The 21,269-nt window shown below is 44.7% G+C and overlaps 2 protein-coding genes across 3 annotated transcripts in view; one reads left to right on the top strand and one right to left on the bottom strand.

Moving 5' to 3' along the window:
• Positions 1-21,269, top strand: part of LOC114935434 (uncharacterized) — a 214,888-nt gene that overhangs the window by 164,028 nt on the left and 29,591 nt on the right. Inside the window, exon 6 of the mRNA XM_085487165.1 lies at positions 15,828-15,886. Within this exon, the coding sequence (XP_085343291.1) occupies positions 15,828-15,886 (59 nt within the window). The remainder of the gene's footprint in view (positions 1-15,827; positions 15,887-21,269) is intronic.
• The window catches only part of LOC114935432 (LIM domain only protein 3), a 51,523-nt gene that overhangs the window by 18,227 nt on the left and 12,027 nt on the right, over positions 1-21,269 (bottom strand). Inside the window, exon 1 of one of the 2 annotated variants that reach the window (XM_085487162.1) lies at positions 3,284-3,625. The exons of the other annotated variant lie outside the window; for it this stretch is intronic. The gene's annotated coding sequence lies outside the window, so the exon portion shown is untranslated. Of the gene's footprint in view, positions 1-3,283; positions 3,626-21,269 lie in introns of those variants that run through there. 2 annotated transcript variants of the gene reach the window in all.

Genomic DNA, 21,269 nt, shown 5'->3' with positions numbered 1-21,269 from the left:
TTCGTTTCGACGTACTTGGTACCGGACGTCGTATTTCGAGGCGGTGCGTTTCAAGTACATAGCGATACCTTCGTTCTGGCAAAAATCTCAAAAGGAAAAGGGCCGACGCCCAGAAGGACGCGGCACTGCCACCTGGCGGTCTGCCCAAGGACCCACGAGAAACTTCAATCGCCGTAAAAGCAACGCCTCCGACTTAAGGAAGGCACGATAGAGAGAAAGAGAGAGAGAGAGAGAGAGGAAAGGCGAGATAGAAAAAGAGTGTAAGAGAGAAGAGAGGGGAAGTAAAAGTTAGTGGCTCAGCGGGGCGGACAGAGATAGAGTCCGAGAGGGGTTGATAGACCGAGGGGGTGGCGGAGATTGGGGGTGCAAAAGGCGGGAGAAGGACAGGGCGCGATGGTCAGCTCGCGAGATACATGTTCGACGGTGCGGCCGACTTAAGAGGATTACATTTGATATTTCGATCGGGCAAAGTGGCTTTTTATTGGACATTCGCCGCGGAATTATCGCTGACTCGTGTCGAAAGGCATTACACGCACCCCGGTGTTATTAAATTATAGCAGCGGCCCGCTAGCACGCTATAATGTCCAGAAAAGCGCCGCTTGCGGGAAAGGTCTGTTTTGCTCACGGACTATCTTCTACTTCTATTATTTTCGAAACGCGATGAGTACTCTTGCACGAACAAAGTTGTGTTTATTATGCAAAACTTGAAAAGTTCAAAATTTTTTTATTACGTATTACATTAGTTTCTTATTATTTCGTTCTATATATTTTATACGCGCACTATATCATATTTTTAAATTATATAATGTTTCATCTTGTACGTATGTTATCATGTTCAAGTGATTAAAAACTGTGTTAGTAATTTCAGCTTAATTTTTTCGAAGAAACACACTCGTGTCAAGAACCGAAAATGACTCGCTTTATTTATACCGTAGCTGAAATACGTGGCAAACACACACACACACACACAATGGGGGAAATTTTTCGCAACAATGGCAAAAGTAGCAGCTCGGTTTCGACTCAGCAGCCGCGGTAATAAACCGGCGAAACAGCAACGGGGAGGAAATAACGGCTAGGATATCCGCGGCGCTGCTTCCTCTTTTAGCCCGCGAAGCTAATTAGCCACGGCAATTTGTCGGTGCGAAACAAACGCCCGGTCGAAGGTCTCTCGCTCGCTCGCTCTAGCTCTCTTCTCTCTCGATTTATCCGCGCCACGGGTGATCCGCGCGTGCGCGCTCGCGAGCCGCGTCTACCTATCTCTCTTCTATCGGGAGCGAACTTCAAACGAAATAATTAAGTGATTCTCTTTAGTCGGCCGACTAACGAGCCCGCTGCCGGCTGAAACTAGTGCCAATTATCGGCATTCAAACGGACGAGTACACGCGGGTGGCCGACAGTTGAGACGCTCTCTCGGCGGGACGACGAGACGGCGTGGGAAGAGAAGGAGGAGGATGAAGAAAGAGGAGAAGGAGGTCGGATGATGAAGAAGAGACGGGCCGGCTCTTCGTGGAACAGGGTAGGATGTTCGTCCGGACGGACAGTTAGCTTCATTATTTCGACTTCAACCGACGACATATGTGAGAATAAAACGCATGATGTGGGCTACACAAGAAAGATACATCTGTATATTATCTCCAATGACGAATAAGAGGAAAAGGAAAGATTAAAGAGATTATATTTCCGATTCTTCTCTCCGAACCGGAGAGATTTATCGATTTGTTCATATCCGTCAAAAATGTTTTTCTTTTTATTTCTTAATCGACTGCTTCGGATGTTTGACGTTCGATAATTCGTTAATTAAACTTCTAATTAAATTTTCGTCGAGTAAACGGAATAAACGCAACGCGTTAACGTCAATCTTATTAGCGGTATTTATGTTTTATTCTTTTTTAGGAGAACACACGAGATATTCATCTCGTGGATTGGATATTTAAATTTACGTTAAGAGATAACGTAATAAGTATAAAAAAGTAATTTTGTTTTAGGGATTTAAAAAATAAAGTGTTTACCTTTCTTTACTTTCCTTTTTTTTTAGCTCGGAGGGATAGAATCTTCATTGTGTCCTAAATCGACTGTTTGCCTTCTTATATACAATATATATAGTAAGAGTATATTTGTAATTCGCTTATCTCATAATAGGCTTTGAAATAAATTCCGAGGGGCTATATAATAACGTGCCATTCCGATGAATCGCTTGCGAGATTGCACCTAGCGCTAATCTTCGTGAAAGCTTTGTCACGCGCTACAACCGGCTCGCTCTTGCATATTGGATGACGATATCTCGAAAACGATTCATACATAGTGCATTATGTTATCTCATGGCATCCGTCTGAAACTTCACTATAAGACGGTTCAATAAAGAGACGTGCCTCCATTGTCGTAAATGGATGGAATTTCCTCATCAAATTTGGATGTAACAATTTCAGTTTTCAGGAGCAAGAATAATATAAAGAAATTTCCGCGCGCTCGTGCAAACTTCTACTACTACTTTTGCTATAAAAAAAAAACGTATGCCATTTTTGAGGGTGAAAAAAACGCGAAAAAAATAAAAAGATATAAATAATACAATTTCGTTCGGCGTGTATCCTTCTCCTTTTTCTTCGACAGTTAATTAAACGTCGCAAGGATTGGCATCGGTTAATCGAATTCCCTCGCAGTCGCGTTAGTCGATAATCGCGTACCCGATTACGAACGTTTCGGGACAAAGGAATTACGAAGTAAAGGAGCTATGCGAATCATTTCTAAGGGTGCAGTTAATCCGCGTCGGTAACGGCAGCCCTACAACGGAATCGCCTTAAAACGCCACCGGTAATTGGAACAGACGTCGGTCGATGAGACATGGGACGCTCGCGCGAGATGCAAGCGCAAGAAGGGGGTGAATGACTATACACAAGTGTGCCAGCGCGTGCTTATCTGCCAAGTTAAAAAGCAAGACAGTTTATAATTAACGCGAAACTCTCACGCGACTTCTTTAGCAAATGCACGTTCATTTATACACCATCTATATACGCTGCGAGCTTATCGGCGTGCTTTATTTCCCTCTCTCAGTCTACATCTTGTGTTTTCATACATAACAAATATTGTGTACAAGTGTATTACGAGATTTTCGAGATCGATATCGATAAACGCACTTAATCATTCAACTGGATAATTATATTCCGATTCTTTGCACGGACTAATCAAATCTCGACGCGATCTAAAGTTTCTCATCAAAGTCTCATTCTATTTCTCAGCCGTCCGTCTAGCGCGCGTTAATCTAATCGCGATCTCCAATCGCATTTACCTGGCAACAATCGTTGGGAAACGGGCGAGGGCTTCGTGTGCAAGTGACGGTTCTTCTTCTCTTCCTGTGCTTTTAAGCTCTCCGCGTCACGTGGCACTGCACAAGACGCACGAAACGATCACCAACTCCGAATCGCGCCTTGTCCTCCTCCTTCATCGATGGTTTGTTCCCGTATCTCGATCGATCGATCGATCTTCCCAACGAACAAGCCTTTACGACAACCGACCCTCGCGAGTATACGAAGCGTGCGCGGTAGCTTTCCGGAAATACCACGAGACCGCCGGTTCGGCGGTCGGCTGTAAACTGCCGAGTGCCGCGTGCGGCCACGGCACGCCACCGAGAGTGATAAATCCCCCACTATCCACACCGAGCTAGCCTTACCCCCTTTCCCCGCCGCCGATTCGCTACACTACCCCTACGCGCTTTCCCCACTTTCTCGCAAATGCCACCACCAACGACTACCCCTCGCACGCGCGTCTTCCCTCTTTCGTTCACCCCCTCGCGCGCGCGTCGATCCTTCGACTATCCGCGCTCTACCGCACAATTTAACCCCCGCGGATGTACCCCGATTTGGGATAGCGGTCGCACTCCAGTCGATTAGGCGGCGCGTTTAGGAAGCGAGTTATGAGCTCTCGATTTCCAGCGACGACGACGAAGCGGCCGCGGGGGATGATCGACGGAAAGGGGATGGAAGAGAGAGAGAGAGAGAGAGACGTACGACGGCCGCGAAACGAAGACGACGGCGAGAGGGATATCGATTATAGTCCGCGCGTCGGTGTTTGTTTCTTTTTAATTTCGCGCCTGTCGACGTCCCGCGGCGGGTAAGAATCGACTTTGTCCGAGATCCGATAAGGGCCGACGTGCGATCGTAATCACGGCCGAACCTGAGAGGGATTCAATTATCAGCGATTTATCATAATGAATGTGTAAGAGATCGATATTTCATATACCGTGCCGACTTAATCGCGACGTACAGTGTAGAGTGATTAAATGCGAAAAATTGATTAGATTATTTGTGGCACTCCATTATAAATGGATCTCTTTCGAAATCTATGGTATTTATCACGCCAACGATATTATTACGTGACAATTAATATAGTTAGTTTCGCATACATATATTAATTTTTGTGCAATCATAATGAATCAGTTTAGCAAATATGTCATGTAATAGGAAAGTAAATGACATTGTAGATTAACATTAGTAAAAACATTTACGTAATTTATAATAAATTATTATGGTTTTTAAAATTTTTACAAATAAATATTGAAAACGATTTACAAGTCTCTATAAAGAGATTGCCTCTACCTACTAGAAGCAATTTTAATTCCGATTAAATTCAATCTCATCTAATTGAAAATAAAATTAGCATTCGATAACAAATCAATAACAAAATATTGACAACACTCATTTACTTATTGATTTTGATATTATTAATAGCAGTAAGAAATTAAATGTGTAAACAAAACGTATATATACCGTACAACATAAATAAATGGTTACAATATTATCATAATTATGAATCGACGAATAGATCGACAGCGAATTTCACCCCTCCCGTAAGATCCTGCCAAAGGACGATCGCGCTCGTGAAATAGGTGTGGAGGATTAACCTCCGGTGTGGCGCGTCTCGCTCAACGGGATATCCCTAGAATTGCCCCTACGAATTTCACCCCCTACCCCGCCGTTCCATCTACACGCGAGCCGACGCAGGGGTGGCACATCCCTACCGCGAGCCCGCGACCCCCACTTCGCGGACACGCGTCCGCCACCCCTACGAAGCCACACCTCCCATTACAAAAATTACACCGGTCGCTGATTTAGTGTTCTGCGCCGATTCACGGTGGAGCGCGAGGGGGTGAGAGGGACGCGAAGGAGGGTTGTGGGAGGTGAGCAAGGAGCCGCGAGGGCGCGCGGCGCCGGGTAGGGACGTAAGTAATGAAAGGGTTGCCGCCGGCTTCGAGAATCACGGAATCATTCGCCAGATTAAATTAGAAAGGACTACGACCTTTTTTCCACTCCCATATACCGAGACCGATGAAATGGATTAAGCCATGCTTATCGTCGCCGCCATTGTCGATGGTCTCTTTTAATTACCGCCTGATTTATGACATCACAATCGCGGGAAGTCTAGGTTACGCGTCTCGGAAAGTAGCAGTGCTATCAGAAAAAAAATGCCTCGCGATCTTATCCGGCTTCGCGCTTTTATATTTTCAACGACACTCCCGTCAAAAATTTGGGGTAAAAAATTTTCACACTGAACGGTCGAAAGAGAAGTTTCGAGTCGACGTTTTCTCAAAGAATCTTCAAATGCGAGGTTTAGTTAAGGAGTTAATATTGTAGTAAATTAAAGAGAGAAAAAGAGAGGCAGTATTACGGCGAATAAGTTTTGAGAGTGTAAATAGGTAATAAAACTTCATTTGCCAATTAATCTCAGATGCACTTTACTTTAACAGAAATTTCATTGATATGACTTGCGACTTAATTACCGAGTTATTGAATGCTGTAAATTAAAAACGCACTTTGAGATCTTTAATATTGAGACGATTGAGAAGAGCTATGAAGGAAAAAAAAATACAACCCGCATCTTGATTTTTAAACAAATATCAATTCCAGAGTCAACTCGGCAGAATCCAGAATGAGAGAGAGAGAGAGAGAGAGAGAGAGAGAGAGAGTATACAATATACCGTCGCAGATTCAAAATCGTTATACAATGTTCGATAATAGTTCTCCCACGAGTATCGCGAGATGCGCGTTTCCAAAGTCTGCCGTTCTCCGTTCGAAGGAGAAAGCGAAGCGCGAGAGTGCTCTGAAATTGCAAGGAGCCAGACAGAGACAGAAGTGAGAGAGAAAGAGAGAGAGAGAGAGGAAGATATAGGCGGGAGGGGAGAAAAGTAGTATGTGTGTGTGTGTGTAGAATGAAGGGCAAGAGTGGAACGGGCGGAAGAGGGGGATGGGGAGCGTACTAATCACTTCTACGGACTTTAATGGAGGTTTTCTGTACGCCGTCTACTTTGTCCACGACTTATACTACTTCGAACCCCGTTGGAGCTCGGCGTGGAGCATTTGATAGAAAAAGCGGGCGGAAAGTAGCGTTACGTGTATTAAACTAAGCGGCATTCTCTCTCTCTCTCTCGCTAGCTGACCGCTCTCGCGATGCCCTTATCTCGCGAAAAAGCATTTAACGCGTCGCGCTGGCGCAACGATAAATTCCGCGTTAAACCTGAAGAAGGCGACATACGCGCGAATTCGCAAAAATCCATATAATTATAATAAGAACCGAGTTTAGATATTTTTCTCAAAAAAATTATGATAAGATAGAGTTCAAATTACACGTCTTCGTAATATTCTCTGATATAATTATTATATATTTTCCGTCTATTATTTTATGTACGCGAACTATCTTATCTTTCGCGAAAGCTTGTGAAAACACTCGGCCATACCTCGGGGGCCCGAAATATTCTAAAAATCCGACGCTCTCATCTGTCTCTCGCACCTGCGCGCGCGCAAATAACCGCCGGGGGATGCTGCGGATTTGGAATGACGCAGCCCGACAGCATCGACGCTCGCGCGGCGCGGATACTAAGAGCTTTTCTGGAAGAGCAGGGCTCCATTAGCCGACTCGCCTGTCTTCTGAGTCCATTACAAGATGAGCCGCCATCCTCCCGAATGACCTTCCCTACCCACCCCCGCCTTTCCAACTCACTCACTGACACGTCGCGATCTACACACATTGCTCGTAGATACGCAAACTCACTAGTAGTTTGCTTTCCCACACTCTCTCTCTCTCTCTCTCTCTCTCTCTCTCTCTCTTATATATATATATATATATATATATATCACGCCAGACCGTAAACACGATGCAATTTAAAAGATCAATCCCGTTCTTCGACATAAAAGATGGCTTCGCGTTCCTGAAGAGTCGACGAATGCGAACGAGCATCGACCGCACTCAAATTTTGCACGGGATCATTTTTTTCCTTTTAAACTCTCCGAGGATAAGCGATGTTTCTGCAAAAAAAGTTTCCCTCTCTCATCTATAAATAATAATACGTCGTTTCTAAATGAAATTTAATTTAATTTCAATTAATATCAATGAAATTAAAAATTTCCTCCGACTTTTGTATATGTACGTACGAGTTGTTTGTTCGGAAAAATGTTCTTCTTTGTCGAAAAAGCGTTACCTTATTATTCGTAACAGAATGAGCCGGTCGCGAAACACGACGGACAAGATCTCTTTCCCCGGCGCATTATTCGCGATAGAGTATACAGGGGAAGCGAGAAGACAGAGAGAAGGAGAGAACGAGTAGTCAAACGCATAGAAGAGAGGAGAGATGCGATGCCAGATGTACTTAAACTAAGAGCGCCGCGGCGCGTCCCCTGATTTATTCACTCCGTGAAATTTTTACTCTCTCCGCACCGGGCCTCCGCGAGAGCCTTCGCTGCCCCAAACCGACATACGTCTTTTGGAGTTGCTATGCGCGCGCGAGGCATCACCACGGGCCGTCCCGAGACTTTTTCGGATAGAGCTTGCCGCGTCTCCCGCGAGGTATTTCCTTGAACCGGCATTACTTTTTCGAATAAAGTAAAATCCGTCGAAATTCTACGTTTCTTGCGAAATTGCTACGTTTCTGCCGCGCTGACTACGATCCATTTCGAGTAACGCATTAATATTTCAATGTGTATCCCCTGGAAGATATTAAATTTATTCACGATACTGTTTTTCGGTATACGCGAAGCAAAAATTATCTCGAAAATAATATGACGAAATTTTTCTGTATATACAGGCGTCTTTCGCGCAAGAAATTATAGTCTTTTATTATCGATAAAGTTTTGTTTTATTTATTTCATTTTACGAAAAACACAAGCAAAGAATAAGTGAAGAATAAACGAAAAACAAAGCGAGCGAGTTCCCCAAAGAATAAGTATGACTGTTCAAATGTAAGCTCCGCGTTCACAAATGCTCCGCGCAAGAAGCAGCTAGTCTGTCCTTCCGGCAATCACTTACCGACTAATGCATTACTTGCGAGAGTATATACGAGCACTCACGCGATTACATACTCGCCAAGTATCTGCGTCGCATCGTGGATTCTTAATCGCGGTGTCATTGGCGATGCGCGATTCCGGATAGCGAAGATCTTCGAAGCGGATCGATCATCGCGAAATATAACGACTGTCAATATTTTTTTGATCGACGTAAAATTTTTCCCAAAGCCGAAAAGGGGAGATTCGAGCGCACTCAACTTGGGATCGAGAGTGCGAATCACGAAACACGGAATAATGGAGCGCGCATCGAAAGTATTTGCGAGACAGTAATGAATAAATTGTTGAACGCGCGTCTGTACACACACATACCTATACAAAAAGAGAGAGATAGAGAGAGAGAGCGACGGGACCGAAAAGCCAGGCAGACAGACGGGCGGGCGGGCAAGCCATGTGGGTGGATGGATATTGCTTAGCCTGCGAGACTAGAGAGAGAAAGCTCTCTTTTCCTATATTATTCTCCCCCAACCTCTTTGGATCTCGTTGAGCGACTGCGCCGAGTGCCGCGCGAGCGTTCAAGTGCCGCAAATTCGGGTTACTTTGTTCCACACAGACGTATCTCCGTCCTGTAACAGGAAAGAAGGTAACGGAATAATGTTCCGTCAATTATAACCCAAATCCAGCTGTTCTTCGATAATTCCCTAATCGATCTCCTCGCGAGAAGAGGACGAACGTAATTAAACGAAATCGGCGGAGGATGAATTTGACGGGATCGCAAAACCGATTACTTTGACGAATCTGAACTCGCGCGCCGCGATTACGAATTTCTGGCTCAATCGTGGCAGGATTACGGGCGTCGAAACGCAAAGCTAATACGATTCGTCTGCTTCGACGCGAGATTATACGCACGTTCGAAGCCATCGGTAGTCGAGGCAGGTAACTCGCCAGTATGAACGAGATACCGACCCACACATCCCCGCCGGCAATAATTGCCTTATTGACATTAATAAAACGAGCCGGATACCGCGACGGCTATGTCATCGTGAGCCCCATAAACGTCCGTCCGTTGCACACAAACACGTGTGTACCTATATCACTTTCTCGTACAGAAAATCATTTTTCATTAGGATTTCTATACTTCAACGTCGCGTTCTAATTGTTTTAACCTACACGTATCGAGATTAAAAAAAAAAAATATATTAAAGTTATTAATTTTTTTCCGGAAACGATTGAATTACAACAAGCTATATATATATATATATCGAATGAAAATTCCGAATATTATCGCAAAACATCAAGTATGATAACACTATCAGGTAACATATCAAATCACATCCTCATAACACTCAAATGTCACCAGATGCAGTTACAAGCCAGACGATAAAGAGCGCCAGTGAGGAGTACGGATGAAGGGAGAGGATGATGCCGCAGGCCCTCCGTCGCGAGGGAGCGAAAGGTCGGCGCGGTAACCGGCGGTTGCAAAGGGGGTCGAAAGAGAAAGGGGGTGGTAGGAGGGGACCGACGATATTTCACCGGTTTCGCGTGCAGGCGAACTTTAATAATATTCGTTCCATCAGGTATGGCCGGCCTCATATTAAGTCGGTCCGCGCGAACGAGGCGCCGCCGGAGCGGCGGAATATGATGAGTGGAGGGCGAAGGGTGAAGAGAAGAGAGAAAAGAGGACGCGTGAGGTGGCACTGAGGTGAAGAGGGGGGGGGAGGAAGGCCGGAGAAGGTGAGGTCGTATAGAGAAGGATCGAGGAGGGTAGAGAAGCGGCCGAAGAGGGTGGGCACAGAATGAGACGTGTAATAAAGTGAGTTTTTAATTTCCACCAGTGCCGGTGGTTGGCCCTCTTCCTCCCCCTTCCACCCCCCGCGGGTTAGGAGCCCACGGGTTCGCTCCGGGCTCTCGCGCGGCCTGTCGGCTAGTATTACTAGATAAATCACCCAACAGGCAATAACCGCCCGTCTATCCCTCCTCCCCCGCCCCTCTAGCGCCGCGCTCTCGTTCGCCGACTCGCTACCCACCTTCGGATCTCTGCCACCGACAGTACTGATACGCGACCGTTCGACGTTAAGCGCCGCAACGGACGCGGCTCGCGGAGGAAGCGAGACGACCGCGAGGCGTTTCACGCCGTTTTCGATCCGACCAGGCTTAACCCTCGATTACAGCCCGATTAAAGATAGATTTTCACAGCGCGATTCCTTATAATGTTGACATTATTAGAAAAATGTTTCTAATTTTATATCTGGAAATAAATATCCAGTTAATCGATACATGATCGTTCAAGTATGGAGAGTTTACGCAAAGATTGTTTCTTTAACTTTGATTTCAATTTGAATCATAAAGTATAATATTGTACGAATTAATTTTTTTAAATTTAAAAATAATTAACTATTTTTCATCGACGAGAAATAATCTTCGGATCTCGGAGGAATGAACGAGAGCGCGGAATCGATTTAGTTTCACTTTTAACCCGCTGAGATATATCGTAGATATATAGACAAGTTACAACGCGTATGTCCCAAAGTAATCGCCATAACGCTCCTCCTACGCACAGAGTGTAAGATCTTCGTTTTCGTCGGGCTTATGGTAATCAACCGCTCCGCAAACGTTTGCGTTTAGTGTTTTACGTCGTCGGATTATACGCTGCGAAGACACGGTAGCTGCGAGAGGGCATAATGACGCTTAGACGATCAGAGACGATAATAAACGCAATAGCATTACCATAATTATGGCAACATCATTAACCGACGCGACATTAACCTACTGCCAGTATAATGCGCGTACAAATTTAGACATGTACGTACATATATATATATATATATATATATATATATATATATATATGTACGTATATATATATATATATATACAGCTATTATTCTCAAGTGCATTTTTTCTAAACGCAAACGTACAGGGTTTGTCCGGAAAGTAATGCGTCGCATTTTTTTGTGACGCGACTATACATCGCAGAGCGATGGGACCGGTTGGGGAGGAAGGGGGGTACCCTTAGCTTTCCAACGGTAGGTCGCTCAATTGTTTCCATGCGCTTGGAGGGTTAGGACGGCTTATTCTGTGAACCTCTGCTTAGTGGTCGCGTCGAACTTGTGATGGAGAGAACGATAGAGCAACGCTATGCGATAAAGTTATATTACGGCCTACCTGACCCAGATCGGTGTGGCAACGGTGCCGCAGCCGCCCTACAGTCCCGACTTGGCCCCGGCGGACTTTTTTTTATTTCCTCGGCTGAAAAGGGAGCTCAAAGGACAACAGCTCGAGTCGGTTGACAACGTACAAGCTACTTCGACGGCCTCCCTGAACAGCATCCCAGTCAAGGAGTTCCAGAAATCTTATGACGCATGGAAATCGCGTTGGCAAAAATGTATTGACGCAGAAGGGTCATACTTCGAACAATTTTAAGTTGTTTTACCTATGCGATCAATAAATTCTTTTTTAAAAAAATGCGACGCATTACTTTCCGGATAAACCCTGTATATTAATTTTCCTTTTCAACGCGCGTCAATGACGATTAATATTTAAGGGCGCGACGATAACATTCTCAACTTTGATCGAGACGATATTATATTTCCAGACGGATTTTTTTGCGCGGAGCATACACAACACGGCACGGTCGTGCGGGACCGTAAAATTTTGTCAGGACGCAAGTCCTCCTCCGCGCGGAGATCCCGCAGGACAACCTAAGAAAATACAAAAAGTCCCCCGGGGGAAACGTTACGGCTGGCGCTCGTAAGTTTACCGTCGTCGACAAATTAATGTTCTCGGATTACGGAAGCGGGCCGCAGGGAAAGATTTCCGTCGAGGACCGTCGAAGCCGTTTTCAAAATTTACTTTAAGCCGCGCGGCTACATCCGCTATTTTCCGTTCCGTCTCGCCTGCCGCTGCTCCCTTCGATTTGCTCTCGCGCGTTATTGCGAACGTCTCGCCTTTCGGCGACATTTCCATCCTTTCGACCTTTCTAAAGTAAAATATAAACGGTTTTGCGCGAGAATTCTCGTCCATCGAATATTCAAAAATTAATACCAAATCCATCAACCGATAATATATAATTAATTATAGTCATTTATTATTACGTTAAGGCTGCTATTAATCTAATATATTCGCTACATAGTACTATGAACACAAATATTAATGGCATTTTAAAATAGAATTTAATTTAACTTATTTATTAATTTATGTAATGAATTAAAAATACAATAAAAACAAAAATATATTAGTATATAAATTATTTTTAAATTTCAATCGACACGATAATCGGCCGGATTAACAGCGGATTAATGCGGCACTTCCTGCCTACCTTGGTCATGCGTATTATGAGACCGCGGTCTGGCAACTTGACTCTGAACTTGCTTGAGAAACGAGAGAAAACACCTGGAACGTATCTCCCGCGCGCTATCCTCCTCTCGTCTTATTCCCTTATTTTCTCTCTCACAGTCTGTCTGTTTTCGCTTTCTTCTTGCCGTTTACGACATCGATACGAGTCAAAATTACGTTGCCGTAATAGTACATGCACGAATAATGCACACAAAAATGCCTTAACTATGACTCATGAATTTATGTACATTTCGGAGCACGTGTGCTTCGTGTGTTAAGATATTTTTGTGTGCATAATAAACCAATTAATGTACATAGCAGAATATTTTGAATTTTCGTCGTACACTGAAAAAATTCATATTCTCAATTATGAAAATATATTTCGTATGAAATTACATATAATCTGTAATCTTCCATATGGGTAGTAATATTGCATGATTATGCCGAGTCGAAAAAAACCCAGCGTAATCATGTAATTTTGCACAAATATTTTTTTCAGTGCATGCAATTCGTATTTCAAAAATTTTAATTATAACTAAGTAGCGCGAGAATTATAAAAATCTTAACTCCTCCCCCTTATGAGTGTTTAGCAAATTGTTTTGAAAAAATTATGGGGCGAAAATTTCTGTAACTTTTAACGTTACTTCCTCGTGCGTACATTTCATTTTTAATTACAAAAATTTCTACAAAAGAGAGATATCGCGCGAATCGCAATGAAATTTTTGCCGAGAAAAATCGGCTGCAAATTGCACGTGGAATCCGCACTGTGCCACGGCCCAATTTTTAGCCCGCCTTTCATCCCCGATCTCGGGAAGCGCTCACAATCGCTCATTAACAGATTTCTTCGCGCCGGCAGCGAATTAAATCGCATCGGTGCCGCGGATTGCATTCAGGTCGACCGGTGCACGTCGACACGTTCACTCGGGGTGCATTTAAATAAAAAGACACGAGCCCCCCGTTCACCCGGGCGATATATCTCGCGCGGGCACGGGACAAAATCGGGTTGGTTGGTTGGTTTCCAGAACTGGAAACCCGGATGGAAGGGGATCGAGACGACGGGGAGGGGAGGATCGGAGGGGTCAAATGGCGGGCAGAATGCGCGGTGATTGCTGAAGGGCCGCATAATTGCACCCTTTGTGGTGCAATCAACGGCGCAACTTGGACGGCGCCTACGTCTATCGGCCCCTTCCTCTCTTTCGCCACCCTTCCCATCTCTCTCTCTCTCTCTCTCTACCATTCCCGTCCCTCGCATTAACGGGGGCGTCATCAGCGGCGATCCGATCGTTCCTTAAATATCGCGGCAGTTATCGCTAAATACACTTCGCCCGGCTACCGTCGCGAGCGTCACGGATTTTTGGAATTCCGTTCTCGTTCCTGCACGGCCTTGCCGAGATGAAGATTATGTGCACATTGATAAGCGATAAGCGATGAGGCGGGAGATGAAAATGGATGAGCTCGAGCTTATTAAACAATAAAAAAGCGCACGCGTGGAATTATTCACATAAATTACTTATCGTTATGAAGGATGTTTCCAATTAATTGACAAATTTCGGCAATATATTAAGGAGAATCTGTATCCCCTAAAAGTATATAATACAAAGAAAATTGTAACTTGTATTAACATTGCATCTCCGCCAAATTTCCTCTGGAATATTCTCAATATGTGAAAAATCGAAGAATATCGTTATTCGATATTTTTAACAAAAAGAAAAAAAGAATGAGCTATAAGATATTTTTTGAAAAAAAAATTGAAGATTAAAAAGAATCAATATACGTATATAAATAACCTTATATCTTCCGCTTATATAACTACTATTCACAGTTTGCAGTTCATTGTTCATCGCTCGCCAATATGCAACGCGGTCAAAACGAGACGGCCATCGTGAAAGGTCGAGCGAGATTTTCGTATCGCGAGGACAACCGCAACACGGCACAATAGAAAGTAATGCGTCTCGCTCAGTAAAATTTATACGCTATTCAACCCGCGCACAAACGTCGGTAAATTCCGTTGAATTAACCATCGCCAGGCGGCGGTATCGGGGAAGAGCGACTAAGCGGTTCCACGGAACGATTCACGTATTCGATTTCTCTCATCCGCGTTCGCCGTTAATGCCGTTCCAATCCTAGAAACCTGTCGAATTTTATCGGATTCGAATTCACGGTATCTAACACCGTACGCAAAAATACTTTCCGATAAATAATCCGACAAAATTAATTACTTTCGAAATTCTGAGAAATAAAATTTAAATCGGAATTTTTTCGATTCGACACTTTATGAGAGAGATCGTTATAGAAATACATTCGTTTACGGACCTTCCTTACGTTATTTTTCAACTATTTTTCGTTTTATCTTTATGAAGTACCATATACGATGAAAATGACAGGGTTCTTGCAAACTGCACGCGGCGTTGCCACGGCTCCCGATTTTAATCGCTCGATTTAATGAGGCGGTAAAAGAGAGAGAGAGAGAGAGAGAGAGAGAGAGAGGGATCGGGATACAAAGTGGAACGCGGACAATTAGACGGAAAAGGCTGGCGTCTCGGCAAGACGACTGCGCAAGAACTGGTCGATCTTGAGACATCCTGCACCACGTGGCGTTCGAGCGTGTTTATCTCGCAGGATTCGCTTCCATCGCGTCAGTCTATTAATTTAGAATAGCCTGCTTCAACGTCGGATGAGAGCAATGTTTACGTAGGGAACGAACTCTGCAGGCGCAATTCTGCCTCCTCCGGGATTTTACTTCCACGTGGTAAAGTGCCTACGCGTATGACGCGCATCCGGTGAACGAATTCGCGCGATTGAGGAGCACTGGAGCTTGAGGCTGGCGACACGACGATGCCATTACCGCGTCGACCTTCTCCCACACCCTCTCCATTCTTCCCTCCCTCTCTTTCTCACTCTGTCGCTTTTCTATTCCCATCTCTCTCTCTCCCCTAGTTTCTCCTACCTGTCTCTCTCCGATATACTTGCGCCGTCCTTTTCGTCTTTCATCTTGTCCGTGCACCGCAAGTCTTGAATTATACAGACAGCGCCACTTAAAATAATACACCCGGTACAAACTGAACATCAACGCTAAAACCTGTCGTTTTCTGTAAGCCGGAATTATGGAAATTCCGTCGTGGCCGTTAGTAGTGTCCCTCTTTCCCTCAGCTACCCTCTTCTCCGCCAACCCTTCGCAAAAAAGCATACGGACGAGGTAGAAATAACGCACTAATTTTGTGTTTTCAGAAAAAGACTGGACGAGACGGCGGTGTAAACAGACAGATTGCAATGTGCACAATTGCAAGGTAAATGATTATTTAATAATACATTGCGTGTAGCGAAGGAAGTATCTGTAGAAAAGAAACCGACTTGCAATTTTCAATAGAATCTGCGATTCAGAGTGATACACGATAGATAAAGAACATATCGCGATAATATTTCTAAAATGGCAAAAAGATGGAAATTGATGTAAACACAAGACGCGTAATTCTTTCCCCTCGACACTCTTTTCATCCCGCGGCTTATAGAATACGATAGTAGGTGCTGCGCGATACTTTCGCAAAGTATCGTAAGAGCAGTTTGCAGATAGAAAATCGGGAATCGCGAGGAGGGAGAGAGAGAGAGAGAGAGGGAGGGCGGTGGCTAATAAAAGACTCGCTTAATTAGAATCTTCGTTAAGAGGCCACGCGTAAGTCCCCTCCTCGCCCCTCGCACCCCCTTCTCCTTCGTTCTCCATGGCCGACCGAGGGAGAGATCGCCGAGAGGTAAAAACGTAAGAACTATTTTCATTAAACTCGGCGAGTTCTCGCTGCAAAAGTCTTCCGCTTTTGTAGACGAGTGGCCGCACGTAAAGAGATTAAGCCGATGGAAACACGGACAGGGCGGAAAGGGGGAGGGACCCGCGTAGGGGGTATGTTTCGTTATTAATTCGCTCTTATTAATTCCACTCGAGAGATCCGAATGGAATGGCATATTCGACGCCGCACGTTGTCGTCGAATCGATTCCCGACTCTTCTCTCCGCACCCTCGCCAACCCCTTTTCCTCCGCGCAGCCGGCATTTCTCTCCTGATGACTTCAATTCGGATCGTTAACGCTGATTTCCGTTAAATTGCCGTACAAAAGAATTTTTCTCGAGGAGCGGCCGGGATTCTCTTAAATGACCCGCATCGTCGTCGCACGTTTTTCGGTATAGCGCCGGTCTATGCACTCGCTAATCTAAAATTGTAATCCGTAAAGATTGTACTTTATATTCTTGGCAATCTTCAAAAATTCTCCCCGGTGCTTTTTACATATTACATTATTATTATTTTAATCGGAAATCGCCTTTCGTGCGCGTCGAAAGAGAGAAAGTCGACATCGCTGCGTTATTTGTGAGAAAAAATCAACGTAACTGACGATTCGCGAAAATCGAACGGTCGCAACAAAGAAACGCGAGGAAGAATCCGGTATCTTTTCGACACGCGCGCGGACACGGCGGAACCTTCTTTCAAGTGTTCGGTCCAATTTTCCGTACGTTACGTTAACGTACGTAACATCGCGGCCGAGTTATTTCAATGAGTCGTATCGTAGGAGTAGAGAACGGCGGCGGACAGACGCGAGGAATGGGAACCGACGACGCGGCGCAGTCACTGATTTAACGCGAGACAATTGAATCTAATTACGACCGTCGCGGCAGCCAGTGATACTCAATCCCGCCCATTCCGCGTCGCGGTTTTTTTCCTCCCTAGCTCTCTCTAATTCTCCATCGGAGTCGATATTGCGCGCGCCAACGCTGAGCTCCGCGGCAACGGTAATATTTTTCCCCGGCCCGTCAATTTTCTTCTCCATTATGGATAACTATTAAAAGACTTGGTAACGGCACATGCTAAGCCGCGAGATTGAAAACGAGACTGTAAGTCTTTAATGAGATTCGGTATCTAAATTTCCATCGGAGATACATTACGTGCTCTGATGAAAGATATTAAATTAAACTTGAATTTTTTCTTATTATTATTAAAACGTTAATGGAACTTGTAATGCGCGTGGGCTAAATGCGTATTTCGATTGCGCTGGAGACAAGAACGATCGCCCGTGTGACGTGTTAAGCGGCGACACGCGGATGTAACGAGGTGCGAATATTGCGGAAAAATGGGCGAGGGCGATTACATTATGCTCCTTGCGGAACGGACGTTAACGATCTCGCATTACGATTCTCCGGTGTCTCGCATTAGCGACGTTAACACGCCGCGCTGTAATAACGTGTATCGCGATCTCTCGCGCACGACCTAACCGGTCGACGCGCACCACTGGTTGCTCCGTCGGGGCGCCAACCGCGCGCGTCGTCGGGCGCCCCCGGCTGTTCATTAGAGGCCGCATTGTCCGCTAACCAAGTACAGACACAGCCCTATCCACAGCCCTCGGCCAACCTACTGATCTCCGAGGGCTCTCGTGAGCCCCCCTCGCGCGAGACTAGACTGCACGTAGAATCTCTTCCAGTCCTCGCAGTTGCTCCGCTCCATGGAGCTTCGTGTTCCAATCTGCGAACCTTTGAGGTTCGAGTGGCAACGCACTTGAATCCCTGCAGCCCGGCTAATGCGATGCAGGTACTTCCGCTCCCTTCCGCAGCGATTACATACTTAACCGTGTACCAATTTACCATCTTCGATAATTCGTTACGTTATTTAATTCTTTGCCTTACTCATATATGAGATTAGTCTTCTATTTTCATTTCAATGTCTCGAGGTATTTATTGCTAATGGAAAATCTTTCGTTTATATATTTCAAACATAGATTTTTTATCATTCAAAATTCAATTATTTAAAAACTAGCGAAGTATGACATAAAATTTGCAATCGAGCAGAGAACTCTCCGAGGGGAAAAAAGCTTGCAATCTTTTTCTCCCGAATATGAGAACTTGTATTTCTCTAATAATCGTGGTCACAGTACGGTAAGAGCCGGAACATGTTCTTGTCAGCCGTCCCATCTTACATTATCGCGCTATTATTATTTTATCTTCTACAGTAGCTTTTATCTTTTTTTCTCTCTCTCTTTTGCCCCGCTTGCGCCGTGTCTGGTGGCTCGCACTGCTCGACAAACCACTTTCACCCACTCTCATCCCTCCGTCTTTTCCCATCCGCTCTTGCCGACACATCCATCCCCGGTATCTCACACTCCGCCGCCACTCGATTCAGCCTCGCCGCGACGCCACGCCACGTTCGATTTCCACGCGAGAGAGGACGACGCTGCTGCTGCTGCTGCTGCTGCTGCCGCTGAACGTCGCGCAAAGTGCCGGTCGAAGAGTCTCCCTTACTACTTCGCCCGGCAGGATCGGTTTTTGTGCACTCAACGATAGTGGAAGTTTACTGTCGCCCGTGATACGTCGACTCGACGTACATTTCAGCTATAGCTATCGCACGGGCGAGGGAGGCTCTTCCATCGGAATGCATTGTGCTTGATGGAAACAATCAATCGGATTAGGCGCGTCCGTCGCGAAACAAGTTTATTTCGATCCATTAGGGATTACGATTTAAACATTCACGCAAGAAAGATACGAGAGAGAAATTAATGATGTCTGAGGATACATGATTAGGAAATGGCAAATTGCTCGCTTTACGACTGAACTGCCGAAATTGCGAAAGAATTCAATTAAATCGAAGAAAGGGAGCAATTAATTCTTTTAACTTCTCTGTCATCGGCTACGTCTTAATCAAGTACCTAATAACAGCGTCGCAATCTATGAAAACGTGAACAATATTAATCAATGTCGAATTATCTTTAACCCTCCGACTGAATGTTTGCGGCGTTCGATGCTACCTTTCTCAATACCGTTAAACAATTTTAAATAAAAAATGAAAAAATTCGTAAAACACGTCTGTCTACATTGTGATTTCATAGTCATTTTGTGATGAAATAATTTATTTGAGCAGGGAAGCCAAGCAGGCAAATTTGTCGGCTAAAAGTAAATGTTATTTTGGCTCGGACGCCAACGACCCACGTATTCAGACGAGAAGGTTAATATTTCTTTAAAATGCGTGTACCGGTGTATAATAACGCGTGTCCAGCTTGGCAGACTTGATTGGTCAGAATAGGTGGTTTCCAACGCGCGCGAATACACGAGCACGACAAGCTGACGAAGGGAAGAACACACGTAGTTGTGCTAATCGCATTAGGGACAGCGACCATAAATATAAATACTCGTCGGGACGACCTGGCCCCGGCGGATGTTAATTCCGGCCCGTTCTCGTTACCAGCTAATAAATGTGCATTACAATCACCCCGAGATATGGAAATTCTCGCGCTATGCCTATCCAAGCACCTTACCGTAGGACCGTGTGTTAACTCACGGCGCCCCTTCTCGCAATATCCCTCCTCGCAAGCGGTGATGAACGCGTCCATGGATGGAGCGTCCGATTCAACGACCGGGTAGACAGGCGAGCTCGTTACCCCTCGACCAACCGACGACGCGACGTCGGTCAACGGGAACTGTATTACCAAGTCCGTGTATCCCGACTATGTAAATAGGGACCGGCGAAAAGCGATCTTTGAGATCCGGAATCGAGACTGCATCAGCCATTCTACCGACTCGGCCGCGATTATACCCGTTCGTGTAACGACCGACTGACCGACCGGCAAATCGAATCCCCCGTAATATGCCTAGCGAGATAATCGATGCCACGTTATAGAATAATCGAACGTTCACGAATGCTTCTCCTCGTTTCCATACCTGAATCCTTCTCGTAATAAAAGATTTCGTATAGATGTGTTTCCTCGTATATAATGTGATACATTTTACATAATTACGAGAGGAAAATCTCTACCGATTTCTCTTACATATTTATATTCCGTTTCAAATATTATTGTACTTAACAAGAAATTGGAACGTTAATATAATGCATTTATTATGTCGAGGGTTCATTACGTAATAATTTTCATCTGATTTCTTGATATCGTATATCGTGTAACGTTCTTTCGAGTATAGTTGAAAAATTGATGGAAACGTAATGGAGTTGAACCGGTAATTATATATATGCCCGTAAATTTTTTAATGGTACTCTGAAAAAACGTACACGATATAAACGGTACGGATGAAAATTGCAATTATGTAACAATAAACATTAATTAAGATAACATTCGTTAATTAATTTGTATGAACATTTACGAGAGATATTCTCACGAGCAAAGGCATAATACTCCAGAAGCTCGTGTATGCGCAAATGTTATCTCTCTTTGACGACGGTCAATTACCGTCCCCATATCGTTCTCATTACGTTAAAAAGTTCATTAACGAGCGTAATGAACTTAATCGCTAATCGCCGGGCTATCTTCGCCGGCAAAGGGATATGGATGTTGTACGAACTGTATAGGGGATATATGCATATATGCGTATATAAGTGTTATCTTTTTGAGGCGCTGGCAAGCACCGCGAACGTTGCAGCTGCTTATCACGCAGACTCGCATGAGACATGGTCCGGATACGCATGTGGCAAGACAGGTTTTCCTACTTAACGTACCCGCATATAACCGATATCCCTTAAAATGAGCCATCCAGCTATTACGCACGCTCGACACGCACGCTCGGATTCTATAAACGTTGGGAGAAGAATATATCTCGCGCGTTAAAACAGTCTCCCTCTTCTTCGAATAAAAATAGGACACTCTCGAGAAATTAATTAATTTCGACGCGATAAAAAAAATGGATAAATATATAT

Source organism: Nylanderia fulva, unplaced genomic scaffold (genome assembly GCF_048542155.1).
Source record: "Nylanderia fulva isolate GAGA-0341 unplaced genomic scaffold, ASM4854215v1 Scaffold50, whole genome shotgun sequence".
Lineage (NCBI taxonomy): Eukaryota > Metazoa > Arthropoda > Insecta > Hymenoptera > Formicidae > Nylanderia > Nylanderia fulva.
This window is presented reverse-complemented; position numbering and strand designations above follow the sequence as displayed.